Source organism: Ursus arctos, unplaced genomic scaffold (assembly GCF_023065955.2).
Source record: "Ursus arctos isolate Adak ecotype North America unplaced genomic scaffold, UrsArc2.0 scaffold_20, whole genome shotgun sequence".
Classification (NCBI taxonomy): Eukaryota; Metazoa; Chordata; class Mammalia; order Carnivora; family Ursidae; genus Ursus; species Ursus arctos.
The window spans coordinates 40,522,037-40,543,636 of NW_026622875.1; the positions used below are offsets into that span (position 1 = coordinate 40,522,037).

The 21,600-nt window shown below is 48.2% G+C and overlaps 1 protein-coding gene across 1 annotated transcript in view; it reads left to right on the top strand.

Annotated features, from left to right (window-relative positions):
* RARB (retinoic acid receptor beta) overlaps nt 1-21,600 on the top strand; it is a 162,751-nt gene that overhangs the window by 117,540 nt on the left and 23,611 nt on the right. The window contains exon 4 of the mRNA XM_026496896.4: nt 17,690-17,850. Within this exon, the coding sequence (XP_026352681.1) occupies nt 17,690-17,850 (161 nt within the window). The remainder of the gene's footprint in view (nt 1-17,689; nt 17,851-21,600) is intronic.

Genomic DNA, 21,600 nt, shown 5'->3' on the forward strand with positions numbered 1-21,600 from the left:
AAATAAATGGAGGTGGAGAGAGTGAAGACACCCTTGCAGTTAAGCTGTCTACACTGGCAGTAAAACTCTCTACACTGTTGAAAATGGCAGTTCTTTTTTTTTTTTTTTTTAAGATTTTATTTATTTGAGAGAGAGAGCGCAAGCAGGGAGCCCAATGTAGGGCTTGGTCCTAGGACCCCAAAACCATGACCCAAGCCAAAGGTAGATGCTCAATCAACTGAGCCACCCAGGCACCCCGAAAATGGCAGTTCTTGATGCTGGCTTACCATCTGGAAATTTCCTGGAGCCTCAAGGAAAGGGTGTGTGTGTGTGTATGTCTGTGTGTCTGTCTCTCCTAAGGGGTTGAGAAGGAGATAGCCTATAAAATTAATGAGAAAAATCATTTTTAAAGGCTTTCAGGACAAAACCTGAGCAGGGTACTCAGAATGGGAAGGAGAAGCTTTAAGCGATGTCATTGTGGTAAGGACTGAAGGTCATCTGAGTTCACAAGACGTTATTGGGGCCCCACAAGAGAGAGTAAGGATACATCCATGGAAACAGCCTGTTTTAGCTCTAACAGTACTATTTGTACTTTTACTTCTGATTGCATTGTATTTTCCTGCTGCTTACAGATGAGCTGATGTCTGCGAAGCATCATTCAGAGAGAGAATGGACTTGGGCGGCAGCAGATAGACTAAGTGGACCTCAGTAGACACATAGGATGAGGAGGAGAGAAGGATGGCCTGCCTCTCTCACTGGATGGGCCCCTGGATGGGCTGTGGTCATGGTCATAGAGAAGGCAGAGTCAGTGGAGGAGGGGTTAGGTAGGACAGCCAAAGAGTCCGTTCAGGAGACAAAGTGAGGGGCCAGGAGATACGTAGTGAGAAGTCACATACGCACACCTGATGCTTAGGAGAAAGGCCAGGACTGGGGCTAGGGATCTGAGTCTTCTGCATCTGCTCGATAGGGAAGGGCTTGGGCATGAACTTGGTGACCCATGAAGAGTGAGAGAGGGCTAGGGTTTCCAGAGGCGGGAATCCTTTCAGTAGGCTGCCAGGTTGGCCTTGCAGGGCTCCCAGGATGAAGGTGTCTTGATGGACTGTTTCTTAGGTTTCTTGATCAAACCTTCCATCTCCCTTTTATCAACCTGGGAGTCCACAGTAGTTCTCAGAGAAGACAACCCAGCCCACATCCACCAGCATTCCTCTTTTTGAAGTTAGTCTGCTCAAGGCACCTTTTAATAACCGTGCTTCATAATTCTTGCTATTTTGTAAAGTCTGGACACATCCGGAAGTCCCATAACCCACTGACCTTCCCCTCTTTCTAAGTAAATGTGGACATTGGCGAGAGCTCTGGGACAAGAAGGTGAAGCTGATAATCATAGGTGGCCACGAGCCCCTCTGCAGTTAAGATACCTGGTAGCAAAAACAATCTACGTGATTGAAAATGGCAGTTCCTGGAGCTGACCAACCATTCATTGTGCAATTTCCTGAATTCAGTCAAAAGATCACGAGGTAAGTGGGGGAACAGGCTGGGCAGAGGATTCAGTGGCATTAATGAGAAAAATATTATTTTAGAGTCCAGCATTCCTTTCCAGCTTAAGGTCTGGCCAACCTTAAATGCGGGCAAAGTTATGCCACATGTTTCTCAAGATAATGAAAGCGGCTAAGCAGGGAGAGGGGGCTGGGGGCAGGGGCGGCCAGCTCTTGTTGAAAAGTGACTCGGTTCTTAAGTGGAAGAGACTTGGTAAAGAAGAGGGGAACATCCTCATGTCAGTGGCTGCGTAGGACAACTTGTTCTCTGCTTATGTTCTGGATGTTTCCAGCACAGCTGCCTCTGCTCGGAGTACATCAAGGTCAAGTGGGCGCCTCCACTGTCTCTTTCATTCTGGTTTGTCCTCCTGTGTTTTTAGACAATCAGTTCTCACTTTAATTTTTCTGCCTACTAAAATCTCCTCGAAGAAGACAATATCTCACCCTCTTCCCTAGAGTAAAGCAAGGGTGTGATAAAAAGTTACGAAAGTGGGGCACCTGGGTGGTTCAGTTGGTTAAGTCCCGACTCCTGATTTCAGCTCATGTCATGATCTCAGGGTCGTAAGATTGAGCCCCGTGTTGGGCTCTGCATTGGGCGTGGAGCCTGCATAAGATTCTCTCTCTCCCTCTGCCCCTCTCCCCAACCTCTCTCTCTCTCTCTCTCAAAAAAAATAAAATAAAATATATATATATATATATATATATATATATATATATATATATATATATGAAAGAAAGGAGTTTGAAATATGTACAGATGAAAACATTCAATGGCAAGGGTTTGCTTCAAAATAATCTAGAGGAAGGAATGGGAGTGGAGAGGAAAGATGATGGGCCATAAATTAATAATTGACGCTGGGCTTTGAATGGATGGGGGCTCATTACATAGATTATTTTCTTTACTTTCAGTATGTTTGAAATTTTCCATAATAGATGTGCTTAAATATAAATACGTATGTCATTTGTCAAGACAGGAGAAGTTAATGATGGACCCTTTAAGGTACAATTTAGTGTTTTAAAGCTTTACAGTGTAAAAACAGAAACCTTACAATGGAAGATGTGCAAAATATAATTCACTTGATGAATTTTCTGAAACACATGAAAAGCAACAGCACTTAAATATTTTAAAATTTTACTCCTAAGGAGATGCTATTTTTCTGCTATCTTTTGCATTATTTTTTTCAGGACAGACTTGGGTAAATAAAACAGAACTCTTTTGGTTGCAATCTATAGACTTTTCTGGGTGTCTGAACTCTTACTGACTCTACATTGGATAGGAGCCTTCCTGGTGGAGAGTGACCTTTGCTTCTGGTGCCCAAGTGCACGCTTCAACATCCCAGGAGGAATGATAGGCAGGGCAGCAGATAACTTTTCTTTAGAAAATTCCCAGAATCTTTACATCTTCCCACAAGCTCTGTGTGAACTCGATTCATCTCTTTGTGGGGTTCCTTTTTTGACTAAGCCACCTTCCAGAACAGTAGCAGGGACTTTAGAGAAACTATGAGTACTTACTTATTGAAGAAGAATTAGGATTTGAGGAGGAGAATGTCATTGGATGTCACTGTAACCTGGCAGGTTGGGAGGCCAAGTTTTTTATGAAGCTTGGTAGGATTGAAAGGTCCCTCACATCTCCAGAACACCTCTCAACGACCACAACCTCAGGTCCCCAGGTCTCTTCCTGTTCCCAAGATCTTGCTCGGCTTTTCCCTCAGCCTAGAATGTTCTTCACCTAATTAGCTGCCACTCAGCTCAGATCTTCCTTGTTGTGGGAAGATTTTCTCTGGCCACCCTCCCTGCCCCACTGCCCATTGGGTGGAAGCCAGTGTTCCGAGTCTCTGTTGCCCTCACTGCTCCGGGGTGTGATCACCCATTATTCCGCACATGGCTAGGTGAGCCTCCCTCACCTCTGGACCAGAGGTCTGGAATTACTGCAGGCCACCATCAGGGTAAGGGAAGGGGACTTCCCAGAAGAAAATGTCTGCGGGGGCGGGGGAGGGGGCGCCTGGGTGGCACAGTCGTTAACCGTCTGCCTTCAGCTTAGGGCGTGATCCCGGCGTTCTGGGATCGAGCCCCACATCAGGCTCCTCTGCTATGAGCCTGCTTCTTCCTCTCCCACTCCCCCTGCTTGTGTTCCCTCTCTCGCTGGCTGTCTCTGTCAACTAAATGAATAAAATCTTTAAAAAAAAAAAAAAGAAAAGAAAATGTCTGTGGGGGCACGGGTTTGTGGCTGGGCAGAAAAGAACAATTGACACTTTTGTTCTGTTGCCTGATAACTGAAGTAAACCAAGAAAACAAACATGGGAGAAGGTGGGTATTAAAGTGTTTTCTTTTTTGTTAAATGTACTTTCTTCCCTAATCTGGATTTACTGCACAAACAACTTCTTAACAATCAAGGACATTTTCTAAAGTACAGGACCACAAACTACAGTCAACATCCTACATCCAAATCTGGCCTCCAGCTTGTTTTGGAAATAGCAAGTTCTGTTGGAGCGCAGCCATGCTCTTCATTGACGTGCAGTCCTGCCTCCTGTCACCCTACAATGGCACAGTAGTTGGCAACCGAGGCTCTGAGGCCCACATAGCCTGCTACCTATTTGCTGTCTGGTGTTTTATGGAAAAAGTTTGCCCCCCACCCTTGGTCTAGACTGGGACTCAATGAGGGACCCTCACCCCCTAGCCTCCCTCACCATCCACGTCTCCAGCAGCTGTCACAGTACCAAACTCAGGTTGGCGTAAGTGCCCTATAAAGATTTGAGTTAGATTATTGAATGAATGAACAAGGAGGTTAACCAGTAGCTATTCTAGCTTGTAGTTTTAATTTCTGTGACCAGCTCTTTGCCCCAGTACATGCGATCCTTTGTGCCCCCAGCCCCCCACCTTACTGCTCCTTTACCTCCCCACTCATCAGAGAGGCCTCTCCTGCCCACCCTTCCTTATACAACACCCCCTGCTCCTTCTCTGTCCCGTATGTGGTTCTCCTTCATGACACTTGTCATTATCTGACATTATATTGTCTATGCATTTGTTTATGGGTGGCCTTCCCCAAGAAGAAAATGAACTCCAGGAACCCGAGAACATTGCTTTATTCGCCGTTACATCTCCAGTGCCTGGACCGGTGCCTGAAACACACTTGGGCTCCTGGTAAATATTTTTAAATTAAGGACCACATTTAGAAATGACAGCCTCTAGCCCAGGACTTCCTCGTATGTCCTCCCATGGTGTCTTGGACGTGAGCTGTGTTCCCGCTAGATCCCAAACGCTGTCTTATACTGATGGCCACACGCCACCGGATGGATTGGCAAGAAATAGCGGGCCACTGGTGGGAGGTAGGAATTCACCACCGCTTTCGGTTCTACGCGCTTCTTTCCTCTCCCCTATGAGCCCCGAAGTCCGTGTCTGCCTTAGAAGGCACGGGCAGATGTCTTTTTGATTAAGAGGAGAGAAAAGCGTGTTCTGGGTGGGGTGTTAAAGGAAGGGGCCGAGGGAAGTGAATCGTGCAGGTCTGGCAGGAACGTCATGTGTCATTTCTTGGACTTCTTGTATTTTTTTTGACCCCTCTGCTGAAGCGTTCCGGGGAATAGAGCCTCGGTTCTCGGCTCATGTCAAGCCTCCAAGTACACGGCTAGAAGCAGCGCAGAGGATGGGGAAGATGGCTTGCTTTCTTTTCCAAACGACGCTCTGGAGAAATAAATACCTGCGAATTAAAGTTGTGTAGGCCAGAAAGAGGATTTTTGTGAACTAAATAGGATTTGAGCAATCCCTCACGGATGAGGACAATTTAGGATGATCTATTTATGTTGAGAAACTGATAAGTTCACTCGAGGGAAGGCTAAGTTGGCTCCAATCTGGCCGGCACTTCACGTACTGAGATTGACTTGGGGGCTGTGGCTTGTGTCTGCTGTTTCATTTCTAACGTTTTCTCTTAGTCACACATGTGGCCTGAGAGTGACCTCTCGATCGCATCCATGGCAGCCCAGGCCAAATAGGAAAATTCCCTAGTTATAGTCCTTGTTACATTCTTGTTCACACTAATCTTTTTAAAAAGCAAACCGATTCAAGAATTATTTTATGAGCACTAGATAGTTCGGAGTCAGACGGGGGTTTGAATTTGGCCCCATCACGTGACATTTAAGGCACCCAGGCACCAGGAATTCCATACATCGTGTTCCTCCTTCGTTGTCCCTTCATCGTTCTCCAAGCCAGAAACCAGCGGGTCACCCCTTTCTGCTTCCCACTGCCCAGCACCCCCACACCTCTTACCCTGACCCTTCCCCGTAGTCCTGCCCCAGTTCAGACATCCGTCTTCTTGCACTTGGAACTTCTAGCGGCCACCTCAGTGCTCTCTCTACCCCCAATCATTTCTTCACCATGAACAGAGCAACCTTTCGAAAAGGCAGCTCTGGTAATATCACTGCCACTAGCGACCCAAAGGCACCTGCCACCCAAGTCTCCTTGGCGAGATTCACAGGATCACATGAGCTGTGGTCCGCCCTGAGTCTGACCTTGAGCCCTGGCCCTGTTTGCAGAGCTTCAGAGCTGCTCTGTCCTCTGCCTGTAGAGCCCTCCCATCTTCCAGCCTTTGCTCAGTTCAAACCTCCTCTTGCTTTCCATTCTCTGCACAGACAGATCTTAAGTGACTGCATCTCCCAAGATCTCACTGCTCCATGCTGACCTTCCAGGGAGCCTCTACGATTTCACATTCTCTGGGAAATTCATACAGCTTTTCATGTTTGTAAACAGGGGTGGTTCTACTGACCTCTCTTACAGGTTTGATTATAGAAAAACGAGTTTTCAAGGGCCTGGACTCAAGTGTATTTCCTAGGTTGAGTTTTGAAGGGCTTTTTCTGGCCTCCTCTTAACCCTCCCCGCCCCCAGTCTGGCTTCCATCATCCTCGTGGCTCTGCTAGAAATGTTCTCTTGAAAGTCACCACTTTCTCCATTGCCAAAATCAGTGAACTTTGCTTCCTCTTCATTCTTTCTGACTGTCAGCTACAGTGGACACTTGGCCAGGCTGCTGCTGCTTCAAATTCTTTTCTCCATCAGTTTCTATGATTTGTTACAATCCCCGTTTTCCTGCCCAATCTTCATCTGCTTCTGTCCTTGTGTCCTCTTCCCTTTCCCACCAACCTCTGGCAACTCCCTAGGATCGGTTCCTAAGTCTCCTTTCTTCCTTCGTCTCTCTCCCATTGGTCATCCCCCTCGTGACTTGGGACAGTCGTCTCTCAGATATCAACTCCTAAATAATCTAACTTCCCGTTCTCCTGTCTGCTCCATCGTGCTGTCTCTCAAAGAACCTCTGGACTTGCCACCTGGGTGTCTGTCTCACGTGCCCAGAAGACTCATCATCTTCCTGCCCAGAACTGGATTCCTCATTCCCCACCAGCCTCCCCACTTTTATTTGGGATACCATCAATATCCCAGTACCAGGGTTAAAATAATTATTGTGACCTCCAAGTCATCATCTTCATCCTCCATATTCAGCCCATCACCAAGCCCAGCAGATTTCTTCATTGGAGTGAGTCCCTGCATATCCCTTTTCTGCCCCCTCCTCATTATACCAATCTAATCTTTCCTTCCCTCCAATCCCCAGTCTCCACTTTTTCCTGGCGGCACACTAGCTACCCACCCTGCTCTCCTACAAACCTGATGCAGACGTTTCTGGAAGCATTTCCTCATGTCCCCCCATCCAGAATATTCTTTCCACCTCTTTTTGCCTCCCCACTGAGACCCATCCTTTCAAAGCCATCTGAAAACTAACTTCCCTCATAGAACTATGTTGTTTCCAATCCTTAGGCCTTTCACATACAGTTCTCATCATCCTGAGTGTCTCCTGCCCCTTCAAGCCTTATTCATTTAAGGAATATTTGTTGAGTATCCTTGGAAAAGACACTGCCCTGAGGATGCCAGAATGAATAAGACCTAGGATACTCCTATAGGGCACTTAGCTCAAGATTCCTCTTTCCTGTGACTTTTTTCATGACTTCCACAGACTGAATCACCAGCTTCCTCATCTGTGGATCTAAGTAGCATCTCACAACATACACCTTAGATTTTGTACTCCTGTGGCTTCAATCAGCGAATGAATATTCTGGCATCTAGCTCACTGCATGATAATTACTTGTTTAGGTGACTATCTTTTACTAGAATGTGGATCTCTTAAAAATGCTCCATAACCATTTGAACAGATGAGGCACTAAATTAATAGACGAATGGATGGGTGGGTGGATAAATAGACGAAAGGACAGATAAATGGATGGATTAATGGATAGACAGTTCGATGGAGGAAAACAATGGGAAGGATGGATAAATGGGTGGACAGACAGATGAACAGCTGAGTGGATGGACAATGGATAGATGAAGGGATGGACGGATGGCCTGGATAAATGAATGGATAGATGGATGGACGGACAGATGGATGGTTAAAAAAAACCCCCGCAGTTAAGAGAGACTTCAGTGATAACCCTCGCACCCCTTGTAAGAATGCCTTTTAAAATAGCTTTGGAAACTAAGATGTTAACAGTAAGTTTAAATTACTTCAAATTATTAGGAAAGGAGGTTATGGTTAATTGACTAATTATATCCAATAGTAGGCTAGCATATATCTCATACATGGATTGCCAATTCTCTAAAAATTAAAATTAATAGATTGCATTTAGAATAAAAGCTCTACTGAACAGTATACTTATTTGGCTATTCTGAAAACCCTTAGAACACTTAGTGCTTCAAGGATACCAGTGAGAATCACTTAGGGATATACAGGCTAGAATAAATCATTTAAATGCCTTAAAGTGAGAGTTTTTCATTTAAACTACCTATGTAATATATACAACCACACATTCACATATAGACCATTTCTCTGGGGATTTGGGTTTCTAAAATTGATTTGACAACATGCGGGCACTTCTCGACCGTAATATCCTAAATAGGGTATTTGGCACACATCAGGCCAACATACAGACATTTATCTATCTCTTTTGGACACCTCACTGACACACAGATGGTGCAGGCCTAGATTCGTCAAGTGCGTCAAGCAATATCTGGAAAGTTGGATCCCAGGGAGCTGAACATGGTCACATCATTTACTAAGTCAAGTTCACATGGAAAGTCCTGCCATCAAGATGAACCCATTGAAAGTTTAAAAACTGTTAGTTTACCTATCCTCCATACTCCCCTTAATCTCCAGTTATGCAGGCCCCAGGCTGTAGCATTGGTCTTGCCTTGGATAAAAATTCTTTCCTCCCTCCCTCCTTTACTTTCTTCCTTTCTCTATTTCCTTCCTTCCTTATTTTCCCTGTTTCTTTCTCTTTTCTTTCTTTGCTGCTGTGTCAGCATTTCACATCTCAAGGTATTCCATGTGTATTAAACCCTCAGAGTCAATATTATATATCCCGTGCATTTCATTTGAGGAATAAAGCATACTTTATTTGACTTAGTATCTTCAGTAGCTACAGGACTCAATAAATGTTTGGTGATAAGTAATTGGTGTGGGGCTCCTACTATTTTGGTACATATTACAATGTGTTGCAATTATTTACATATCTGAATATATGTAACAATCCTTTATGTGATGGAAAAAATGTATGTCCCCATTTTTCAGATGAGAAAACTGAGGCTTGGGGACATTTAGAGACTATCCTGAGTTTGCACAGGTAGTAAATGATAACTAAATACAAGCCTCTGAAATTTTAACCCAGTCCTTCCCACTTGTCCAGTGTACCTTTCATGTTATTTAAGACCATGGAGAATAATTTCCTAACTTCTGTGTGTGGTAACAGATGTCGGTAGGATCTTGAATCTTGAGTTGGAGGAAAGACAAATTGTCTTCTTTCTTGCCTTAACCACTGAATAAAAGCAACCATTGATTCAGAGATACCATGAGGCAAAAGAGCATGTGGGCATGTGCTGTTGTTGTAGAAACACTCTTCACACAGAATGTGTCAGTTAGCTATTGCTGTATAACAAACCACCCCAAAGCTCAGTGGCTTGAAACAATAAGCATTTATTATTGCTTGCCAAACTATCGATCAGCTGGGTGGTACTTCTGGGTTCACTGGGCTCTCTCATGAGCCTAGGGTCAGCTTCAGATTGGGTAAGCAATTCTGCTCATCTTGCCTGAATGCTCTCCCAGGTTCCCAGGCAGGTTGGCTCTAGATTGATCTCAGACAGTCTTAGCTGGACTGATTGGGCTCTTCTCCGCATGGTCTTTCATTTTCCAGCAGGTTAGCCCAGACTTGTTCACACACACAGTGATGAGGTTCTAAGAGGAACAGGCAGAAGCGTGCAAAGATCTCTTGATGTCTAGGCTTGGAAATGGTATAACATTACTACCACTGCGTTCTGTTGGTTAAAGCGAGTCACGAGCCATCCCAGATACGTGGGCTGTGGAATGGTCTCCACCTCTTGATGGGAAGAGCTGCAAAGTCAGTGCAAATGGGGCGTAAGAGGGAGACACAGAGGATGAGGGCCGTCTTCGTGGTCAAAGCACTTGCAAACATGGCCCCCATTTCCAGGCATTCCAGAACCTCCCGACCCTCCAGTTGTACAGGGTTTATCAAAGGGTCATCCTCCCCAAGAGGAATCCTCCCCAAGAGGAATCGCTGAGCCTCCTTCTCAGAGTTTTCTGCAGGCTAAGTAAAGTACCGCATCTCGATTGTAAAAAAACGTTTTAAGAGGGAAAATATAAGAATGTCAAGGAGAACTGCAATTCATTTTCTGAAAATTAATTGGGTTTAGAGAACAATAGGGATGAAAATTTTGACCATTAGAATTTATCGTGGTAAAGATTGTTGTTTGATATTTGAAAGCCTGTAACTTGCCATGAAGAATCTATATGACACAGAGCAGGATACAGGTTTATCTGGAACAGTCTGCCGCTGGGAAATTTCTTTTTGTCATCCCCCACCCCACAGTCAGATGCTCCTTTGAAAGGCAGTCCATCTGCCTGGATCTCTGCTCAGTCATTTACCCTAGATGTATGGATCCTGACTTTAAAATGATAAATTCCTGAATCTGAGACTGCCTGCATTTTGATGAAGTTAAAAACAAAAAACATGACCACACGGTCTTTCAGATACACCAGGGCACATTGAACTTCAGCAAACTTCCACACTGTGAACTTCAGCCTGATATAACAAAGAACTTGCTGCCCATGATACGGCTTATGAGAATAGATGCTGAACTCTCCTTTCTCTAAGTTAAGACCTTCATCTCAGCCCCCATCGTGTGGGATAGCTCTGCCGCAAGCACGAAGCCAAGGACACATCCGCCTCCCATGGACAGGATTTAGGGAAAGCCGCCACTGATAGTAAGTAGCCCATTGCAGCGGGAGAAAACGTAGGAAAAAGTTCCACTGGTGATGAAGGAAGGCTTCTCAGATGCACGCCGCACTTTCTCTACTGCTCGTTGTCAAAGATGCTGCTTTTAAACATCATGCAGGATTGTTTTCTTGTCCCTCATCTCTGGAGTTGAACTTTGGCTGTTTCCTATAGTTCATATAAGACTCTTGTCCGAAGGAAAGGATCTGTCACTTGTAACAGACCCTCTAAATTCCAAATCTCTTGCCACCACGCGGGGCCTGCCCGGAAAGGAATATAGCCACAGCAGGGCTGCCCACGGCAGGCCAGACAGAGGAAGAAGAAAGTATTTGGAAATAAAAGATAAAGGAAAGGAGGGGCTCCTGGGTGGCACAGCGGTTAAGCGTCTGCGTTCGGCTCAGGGCGTGATCCCAGCGTTATGGGATCGAGCCCCACATCAGGTTCCTCCGCTGGGAGCCTGCTTCTTCCTCTCCCACTCCCCCTGCTTGTGTTCCCTCTCTCGCTGGCTGTCTCTATCTCTGTCGAATAAATAAATAAAATCTTTAAAAAAAAAAAAAAGATAAAGGAAAGGGTCTCCACTTGAGAGGCGCCAAAATCTCCATATCTAAAAGCAGCCAGTGAGAGGAAAATGTGTTTAAAATTGTTTTGGAAGTTTTGTTAGTGTAATACACCACTGTAACTAGAAAGAGGTATTTGGCTTTGGTACATTCTGATATTTCAGGGATTTTCTGTAAGTGCTTTGAATAACTCTAAGAAGCTGAGCTAGGCTGGTAGATCCTTGTTAAACTCTCAGAATGCTATGTCCAGACTATTTCCCCCATGACTTGAACATTTAATATTCTGAAAAAATTCTAAGTATGCTCCCTGCTCTGTTACTGGCCCTGTGAAAGCTAGGCCATCCCTTACGCTCTGCACTTGTGGGGGAGGGGGCCACATCGGCTTTGCAAGTCCTTGCCCACAGTGCTGCTGCCCCGCGCTCTGGAGCCGTCCAGTCACAGGACTGCATTCACGGAACATACGCTCATGGTGCCCTGCCCTCAGCCACCTCGGAAAGGCATGTGTCTGGTCACTGACCGGGACCCTTAGCGGCAGCCTCGTTCACTAACCTCCTTTCTTTGTGTATGCGTTCAAACGTCTGCTAGCACTGATGACACGAGTGCTGTATTAGGAGCAAGGCGGAGCCTCCAACTTGAAGGAGATTCTGATCTTGAGGGAGTGTTCGCTCACCCAACTCCACTCAACGCTACTGTGGGACCTGCTGTGCTCTGAGCTTGAGCGCCAACCCCCAGATCCTGAAATTATGGGAAAGTATGTCTCTGTACATCATAGATTCACCTGCTTCAAGTCCATTCGTTTACAGTTCATTGACCTAACGAGTTCAGAAAATTATTTTTAAACTAAGATTAAACTCTATTTTTGTGGTTTTCTTTGAAGGTATTGGTGTGTTAGTTACAGGCTCTCCCCCACATGGGGCAACCAGATAGCTCAAATCACCAACTGTGACCCATTATTCCCGTAGTTAGCAAGGTGAAGAGTCAAGGTGAACGAATTCCAGACTTTAATATTCGAGCAAGAATAAAGACCGTTATGTTTCCTTTGCTAAACTGAATGTAGAGAACTTTATGGACAAAAACACTGTCAATTATATTTCCCTTTTCCCCTTTTCTTCTTCTTCTCCCTTCTTTTTTTTTTTTTTTGACGTCAAGGAATTTTTAGTGAAGTGTTGTTTTCATCTCTTCCTGAATCCAAGTGAAATCCACATCTTTTGCATGTTTCCTGCATTACAGTTTTATTGTGTGCGCGGAAATCAATATTCTAGATACATGCACAAGTGCACACATTAAAATGAACATGACTTCATTTATTTCCATGATTAGACATTCAAATAAAAGTGCTTGGGTGTCTGTTTTCATATTCATAGGTCGAGATCCGTACATCAGAGGTATTTGTATAAGTGACACTTTTATTACATTCATTTCATTTGCAATATGATAGTGGATCGTAAATATGTTACTTTTATGCCACCAAATCTGATTTGTAGCACTTGGCCCTCACAAGCAGAATACTTGATATTTTATGGAGCACCTTGCGTCCAAGAAGCGCTTTGCCGACATCAGGCCCGCTTCTCCCAGGTGTGTAAATCATGCCCGTGACCCTTTGGATGCCCCACCTGCTTGATCAGGCTGCTGGCTCATGCTTCTGGGGGCAGAGAGTGGCCCATGAATCCCCTGCCGGCCCGGAGGTGGTGATGAGGCCTTTAATTTCTGGAAGGAAGAGGCTCAGGTGAGTTCTGTGTTGCACACAGAGGCCCTGACGGCTGACCAAACTCCACACTTAGGCACGTGTTCCCCTTGTCCTTCACAAAACAGCTTTGAGCCCCCACTGTGGGCCAGACACTGTGTTAGGCCCTGGGGAAAGAGAGACAAACTATGACCTTTGCCTTCCAGATATTCGGGCTGGGAGGGGAGGGCTGTGTGGAACAGTGTTTGGCGCCCACCTTAGAGTGGGGCTGTGATGCAGAGGTGACCTGTGTGCCCCCTGTCCCACTGCCCACGCCTTCCCAGGGATGCACTCTGCCTGAAAGCAGCTGGTCCACCCCCAGGTCCGTCACAGGTATGTTGGTGGGCCTAGCTGCCGGCATCACCTCCGTCCGCCTGGAGGAGGAAGCCAGCCACCAGCATCACACGCCCCTTTGGGGCCGGCTGAGCATCAGTTGCACAGCCCAGGCTCCCCAGGCCCCCCACCTACCTTCCTATCCCTCCTCGCAACTCGCCTCCCCTTTCCCCAGCATCCTGGGTCAGTGCCCCCCCCACCCCCTGCCCCTATGCGCACACGCCCGTCATACACATACGGCATCCTTCTCGGCCCTCACCGTGTGGCGGGACCGTGAGTGTGAGTGCTATGACAGAGCACAGGGGTTCCGAGTGAGGGCCCTGGTGCCAGGTCTTCTGAGTTCAGATCCCCACTACGTCATTTACGGTATGCACGGCTTCGGGCAGGCGACTTAGCTCTCTGTGCCTTAATGTTCTCATCTGCAAAACGGGCATGATAAGGACACTTCCCTCGCAGGTTGTCGAATGGCCTCATAAGAAGAGAAGGCTTCTGGGTGGGCCCTGTTGCCGCTCTGGTAGCTGTAATGAACACCTCCGCTATTAGAACACCACTCCAGCGTGAGTCACAGCGCACAGCATAATAACGACGCCGGTATTATTACTGCTCCTGTTGCTGTTATGTGATTACTGCCTGTCTGTCCCCGTGAGTGAGTTCTGTGGTGGCGGCAGCCATCTGTGTGGCTCGGCGTTGTTTCATCCCTGCAGCAGATGGTACATACTAGATGCTCAAAAAATATCCGAACGAGTGAATGGACAGACAGGGAAGGAACAAACGAGTCCATCTGCTCGTTTGGGGCCGCTACCAGGCGGCTTTTTCGGAAGCATCGCTGCCACTTGCAGCCGTGGGCCTCACGGGAAAGCCCACAGACCCTCGGTGTTCGGGCCACCGTTTCCACGTGGGAGGGCCTGAAATTCTCCCTCCCGTGTGACCAGCCTGCAGAAGCCCTTACAATAGACGCACTGTTTCCCACCTAGCGGGGCGTCCACGTGTCTCAGGGAGGATGCTGCTGCCATCCCAGAGGGGCCGAATCCCCTGGGACAGCGGTGGAGCCCCGGCCCGTTTGCAGCACCTGTGTCACCCCCTGCCCCACACTGGTCCCCTGCAGGTAACCCCTGGGGCTCTGTTTTCTCACGTGAGTTTTCCAGGAGGCTGCGGGTGGATGGGGGATGGAGAAGCAGAACGCTGAGAAGCGCGGGCGCAGGTCCTCCAGACGTGCCTGAGGATGGGATTCTGGGTAATTGTGTGTGCGTGCGGTTCCTCCCTCTGCTTTTCCATATATCCCGCTGATGTCTTGGCTTGACCACTTTCCAACGGGGATCTTGGGCCTCAAGCTTTGAGAGTGTAGAAGTGGAATTTTAATGCCTCCCTCATCCGGTTCACTGTGGAATTTAGGGAACTAGAATTCTTATGTCACTTATGGTGATGGCTGGCCCGTGCGAAGCAGTCAGTAAGTAGCATTACTGCCGCTGCTGTGTTCAGTGGTCAAAGGTGCCATCTTGGCTTCTGATTCTAGTCAGAGCAGTTCCTAGTGTTCAGTGGCTTGTGACCTCCCTCAGGGGTCTGGGTTTTTGTTACTCTGATGTTAAGATATAATTCACATAGCGTAACATTCATCCTTTTAAAGTGGTCAGTTCAGTGGTTTGTAGTATGTTCACAAGGTTGTACAGCCATTACCACTGCCTCATTCCAGAACATTTTCATCTCCCTACAAAGAAACCCCATGCCCGTGAGCCGTCACTTCCTATCTTCCACGCGCCCCAGCCCTTGGCAACCACCGATCTTCCTTCTGTGTATGAATCTGCTTTCTCTGAACATCTCACGAATAGAACCTCACAGTATGGGGCCTTTTGTGACTGGCATTTTTCACGGAGCCTGACGTTGTCCGGGCTCATCCATGTTGTCATGTGTGTAGTACTTCACTCCCTGTGTGGCCAAGACTGTTCCATTGGGTGGATGCCCCACATTTGGGTATCCATTCATCAGTTGATGGGCATGTGGGTTGTCTCCACTGCGGGGCTCCTCTGAATAGCGCCGCTGGGAACACGGGTGAGCGCGTTCCGCATGAACATTTATTTTCTGTTCTCTTGGGTGGACCCAGAAATGGGATTGCTGGATCATATGGTAACTCTATGTTTAGCTTTTCAAGGAACTGCCAGACTGTTTTCCTTGGGGCTCTGTTTCAGAAGGACCCTTGCTGCTTACATACAACTTTTGTGCTAGCTAACAAACAGGGTCGTGGACAGGAGCCAGGAAAGGAGGGGGCAGCTAACGTGCGCTGAGAGTCCATGGTGCTCTCACACAAGGCTTCCGGCCACAGCCTTCCCTCGTGGACCCAGACTCTGTCCTTGAGCAGAGCTGCCGGGGCATCTCTGTGGCTGTGAGCTCCCCTCTTCCTCTCTCATTGTCTCCCTTTGCTGACTGTATTCTTCACGTTCTAACTGCTTTCGACCATATGCTCCCTTCACCCCATGTCCTGCACCTGCTAGGAATGGTCTGGGCACTTGGCCAGTCTGCCCTGGAAAGGAATACATTAGAGGATGAGTTACTTCACACTATCTTTACCCACTCACCTTAGATCTGGAAATGTTCTGAGCCAAAGAACAGTGTCGTTGCAGAGTCCTGGGGGAAGAAACTAATCTGGAGAGTTATTGTTTTCTTCTCAAACATGGCCGCTCCCTTAGGAATGAGTAAGTCCAAGTGAAGAAAGCATTTGGCAACTGTGTAAACATTCTTTGGTCTATCTGATGCTCAGTTTGTTCATCTGTAAAGTGAGTTTAAAATCACCTGCCTGATAAGGGGATGAAGTGAGATACTGTGGACACAGTTCCCAGTAAAATGCTTAAGATACTCAAGAAATGTGAATATTCTCAAGGACTGCTCTCCCTCCTAGTCCAGTGTCAGTGACTTATACAGACACTAGGGTTGTTAAGTACCATGAGTTCCCAGCTGTTTCCTTGCACCTTACTGCCCTCCCCATGCCTGCCTTTTACTCTGCCCTCAGCTCCTCCCCCATGCAGGGCCTCGGGATCCTCGCAGTGTAGACGCAGAGAGCTGCGACTTCTCAGATCACCCTGGGTGCTCTCAGGGAGGCAATGAGGCCAAATCCTCTTAGGGCAGATCGGATTATGACCTGGGTAATTTTGCAACACAGATTCCTAGGTCATGGTGGTGGCATACACGGCCAGGTGGTGTCCAGCCTGGCAACCCCTGGGTCCCTGGGGAATGTGGACTCCCCGGAAGGGCTGGCATGGTCTAGTTTTTACCTGTTGGCCTCTCTGGGTTTCAGTTTCCTTCCCCAGGAGATCCTCACTAGGGGCCAGAGCCTTGCATTACACTCAGTTTGAAGTCATCTGAGAGCTCCGTGCTGTGAGGGGAAGCATGGGCTTCCACAGCCCTGAGCCCTGGGGCCTGACTCTGTCTAGCGCCAAGCTCAGCCGAGGCAAAGACACACACCTGCGGCAGGGCCAGTGGGCTGGACGAGACTCGGAGTCGAGCAGCTACAGATGAATAAGTGAATATTGAATAGACAAATTGTTTTTCAGGCCGAGGACTCATAATGCATAGATTATTATTTTAAAATAACTTTTTATAACAATAAATAATATTTCATATATATTTTATATATAATGTATATAATGTGTAATATGAGATGTATAAATAATAAAAGACTATATGACTAATACCAAAGGTCTAGGAAGCAGAAAAGCATGAAGGGACAAAAATCATCATCCCATCACCTTTAGGATGAATCTCTTCAAAAGTGTCAGTTAATTCAGAAAACTGAACAACAGCAGCAAAACCCAGAAAGCTTAGCCAGGAGTCACGAATTATGATGCAGCAAAGGTTTTGTTCAATGACGCGTCTCCCAGGCCGAAGTGGTTCCCTTGTAATGGTCCCTGGGCCATCTCCTCTGGAACGAGGGGGATGTGCTTGGAAAAATCCTCTCTTGCAGGACCAGTCCACATAGAAAGTCCGAGCAGAGAGAGGCCGTCAGCCTTCTGGGTGAGCCTCACCTCTCTTTAAGAGTGGGTTGGCAGGTGCACGCACAGAAAGACAAACTTTCCTTTCTGCCTGGCCCTTCTGGCCACCAAACCTCTCTCCTTGGGAGCTGTGTTTATGGCACCTTTTCCCACTGTTCCTGTTCCAAGTGTCAAGTGGGTCTAGGCAGCACCAGGAAATGGAAACTTCCAGCTCAGGCAGTGCAGCCCCGGCCATTAGTGACCCCTGATTTGCCTTCTCTCTCCTTTCCAGCTGTCAGGAATGATAGGAACAAGAAGAAGAAGGAGCCTTCGAAGCAGGAATGCACGGAAAGCTATGAGATGACGGCGGAGCTGGATGATCTCACAGAGAAGATCCGCAAAGCCCACCAGGAAACCTTCCCCTCCCTCTGCCAGCTGGGTAAATACACCACGGTAAGAGACGCTTCCACCCCAGGCGGCGGGGAGGGTGGCTGCGGGCCCTCGCGTCCCTGCTTGCTCCCGTCTTCCCTCTTTCCTGGCCCTGGACCCGGAGCGGACGCCCACCAAAATTTGGCCCAAGACATGCGTGTGGGCTGAGTGGGACACCACAGCGGCCACCCCCCTCCATGTGGCAGTCTTCGGAAAGTCACTGAGCAGCATGAGTGTGTCCTCTGACCCATTCAGGCATGCGTGCTACCACTCACAAACCAAACTGAGCACTCGTTATGTGCCAGGCTGGTGTGCAGGGCACCGGCGACATGAGTGACTAAGGCAAGGTTGCTGCTCGCAGGGACATACAGTCTGGTGAGGGAGACATGTAAAACCAGTGAGCTGTCACAGGAGTACAGAGCCCAGCAGGGACCTAGCGGGGGCGCGGGGCAGGGTTTTCAAAACACCCATCCAGCTGTAGGGTCCAACCGACATTATGGGGGCCCTCTGAGAGAAGCCTGGAAAAAGCCCAGGTGTGACTCCTCCCTGGGGAGGTGGGAGGTCCCACCGTGCTCCCCAGAGCTCCATTAGAAATGGCTTTCACTATGGGTCGAAATAAAGAGAAGCTAGGAGGGAGAAGATGTGGGATCAAGGGTTGGTGTCATGTGTTGACTGGTCTGGGGTATGTCGCTGGAGACACGTGAGGTACTTCCATTTTTTAAACTGGTTTTTGCATGTATTATGTGCGTTGACGTCAATTCGCAGTGCGCGGCACACAGTAGGCACTTAGGAAGTATTTGTTGAATGAATGAATGAATAAATGAATGAATGAATGAATATAACTAGAATGCTATTCTGGCCTCCTTAAGTAACTTACGTTGCTTGCCTAAAATGCTGGTAAATGTACTTTTAAAATAATCCAGATTATCCCATTTGCTGGTTTGGTGTCTGGCATGCAGAAAAAGAATAGGATGAAAGCTCCTGAAGATCCAGAGATGAAATGTTGATGCCAAAAGAATGAGGACAGGGAGCACCAGGGCTGGGAAGCTGCTGGGGGGGCTCACCGTCATGCATTTGGGTGTTGCTGCCACGGCTTTTTCTGTAAAATGGGACCGGTAACTGGGAGCAGGTGCAGAGAGTTTGCCATGTGGATTGGCACTAGAACCTGCTGGGGTGGCATCTCAGGTGAGCCCGAGCTGCCGGGGTGCAGAGGCTGCGTGGTGGGGGGCAGCAGAGCTAACCGTGCCGAGCCGAAGGCCAGCTCGGGACGCAGAGGAAGAACCTAGAGCAGGGCTCCGCAGACTTCTGTGTGCTCACTTCGGAGGCACCTGGCAGTCATGGGGAGCTGCAGGCTCTGACACAGCAGCCTCGGCGGGGGTGGGGATGGGGGCCAGGGGTGGTGGGCACATTTCTAACAAGCTTATGGGAGATGCTGCTGCGGCCGGGCTGCAGACCGTGCTCCACAGAGCAGGCGCCGTGACCTGGACTTGGAGTAGCCAGGTCCAGGATGACCTTCTGGGGCCCAGCCAGGCCCTTGGTGTCAAGGAGAAGGAGAGACAATCGGTGTGCTTCACCCGCCCATGCTGTTGACCTACTCTGCCAGGCTGAGGTGAGGGCTTGATTCAACGGACAGGCCCCCACTGAGCTTGGTAACCGCTAGCCCCGAGCAGACACAGAGCAGGACAAGGCTGGACACCATAAAGGAGCTTTTGTTGTAACCCAGGAGGTAAAGCAGGCCCATGAACCAAGAGGCGGTGGAGGGTGATGCCTTTTATCAAGAGCAAGGGCGCTAGAAGCAGAGGAATGTGGCTTACGTCCTGCTCCGCCACCGTCAGCCCGGTGACTGTGCGCAAGGTATTAACTTGCCCAGCCTCCCTTTTTCCCATCTGTAGAATGGGGATGAGATAAAATGGTTAGAAAAATGAATTCATGAGAAGCTTCTGTGATGGGAGCTGGACACACCTTCACGACAGTGGTGTGGCCGGCGCACCGTGTACCACGCATCCACTCACTGGGTGTGAACTGACACTCCGGGGGCCAGGCCCCGTGTCAGGCGCATCAGACACTACGGAGAACTTAGATGACTAATAACAAGTGCCGAGCAGCATATCATTTATTCTTTGTAGAAATATTTCTGATTGCCAGCTGTTCACTGTTTGGGGCTAAGTATCCAGGCACGTGCGTCCTGACCTAAGAAATCAAGAAATCAACTGAGGCCATATGGGCCCAGGGGAAAGGACAGAAGGAAGTGAGGGAGATGGTTGGACTGTGTTGGGAATGAGTGGGAAGCAGAAATAGCTTTGCAGGGGCGCCTGGGTGGCTCAGTCAGTTAAGCGTCTGACTCTTGATTTTAGCTCATGATTTTAGGGTCATGAGATCGAGCCCCTCATCAGGCTCTCCACTCAGTGGACGTGAATGCTGGGGGGTGGGGGGAGTGTCTGCTTGAGATCCTCTCTCTCTCTCTCCCTTTCCCTCTGCCCCTCCCCCTGCACGCACTCTTTCTAAAATAAATCTTAAAAAAAAAAAAAGAAAGAAAGAAATAGCCTTGCAGAGTCTTGAACTCTGACTGAGGAATTTGTATTTTAATCTGTAAATAATGGAGAGCAAGAGATGTTTTGTAATCAGGAGTCTTTGTTATTGTCATCACCACTATTATTACAGCTAGTATTTACTGAGCATTTACTATGTACCAGGGACTATACTAAGTACTCTAAATATTCATTCTTTGACTCCTTGCAGGACATGATAAAGTGGGTATCGTTGCTTCCATATTACAGATGAGTAAACTGGGGTGTGGAAAGTCCAAATAATGTGCCCCATGTCTCATAGCCAATAAGTGGAACTTGAACATGAACGGACTGAGTCCAGGGACAGCCCTTTTAGCCACACCATACCCAGGCTACCTCAAGGGTGTGGTTAACAAGGCTGAATGGAAGCAGGAGCCATTGGGCATCTGGTTAAGAGGGGGTGGCTGTTATCCAGGACTAAATCAAACCGTTAGCTCCAGAAAAGGCAGAGTAAAAGAGAACAGTCAGAGCCAGGAGGGCTTCCTGGAAGTGGAAGCTTTGGAGCCAGGTGATGAGGTGAGACACATTTGCTACAGTATCAGGGGTCTCCTCCGGTCTTCCTCAGGTGGGGCTTTCTTAGTGTGACCGAGGCAGTCCGCCAGGCCCTGACTCACCTGATAACCAGATGAAATGGACCACTCTACTCCAGGGTAGGGCTGGGCAAACCCAAGGCATAGCATTGCCTCCACCTGGAACGCACGCCCTGGTGTGGGCTGGCTTCCTACAGGGCCTGGGACCAAAACGCTCCTTCAGGACAGCCTGCCCACTGTTAGTCAACACAGCTCCCTCCCATCCCAAAAGGCAGCCACAGAATCTGGCCAGCCTCACCGGGGCCTCTGCCGCCTTCCCTTGCGCCCCAGGTCCCATGGCTCATGCTGCAAGGCCCAGGGACCTGGCCTGAGGGCTTTCGCTGGCTACCAGATCTGCTGGGCTCACGTGTGAGGCACTGACACTCCTGGGGGAGCCCCCACCCAAGAAAAAAAGAAGCTGGTGGATGAATGCCCCAGCTTCCTTACCCCTGGGGAGGTTACCTTCTCCCAACCATTTCCCAGAGGTCCCCAGCAAGAGGAGCCAGGGGCCCACAGGGATGGTCTTTACTGGCTGCCTTCCCTTCCTAAACCTCCTGCCCACCCCTCCTCCAGTGCTTCCTGGGACCTTTTCCCTTTCTGCACCTCCCTTTAAAAAAAAAAAAAAAAAAAAAGATTTA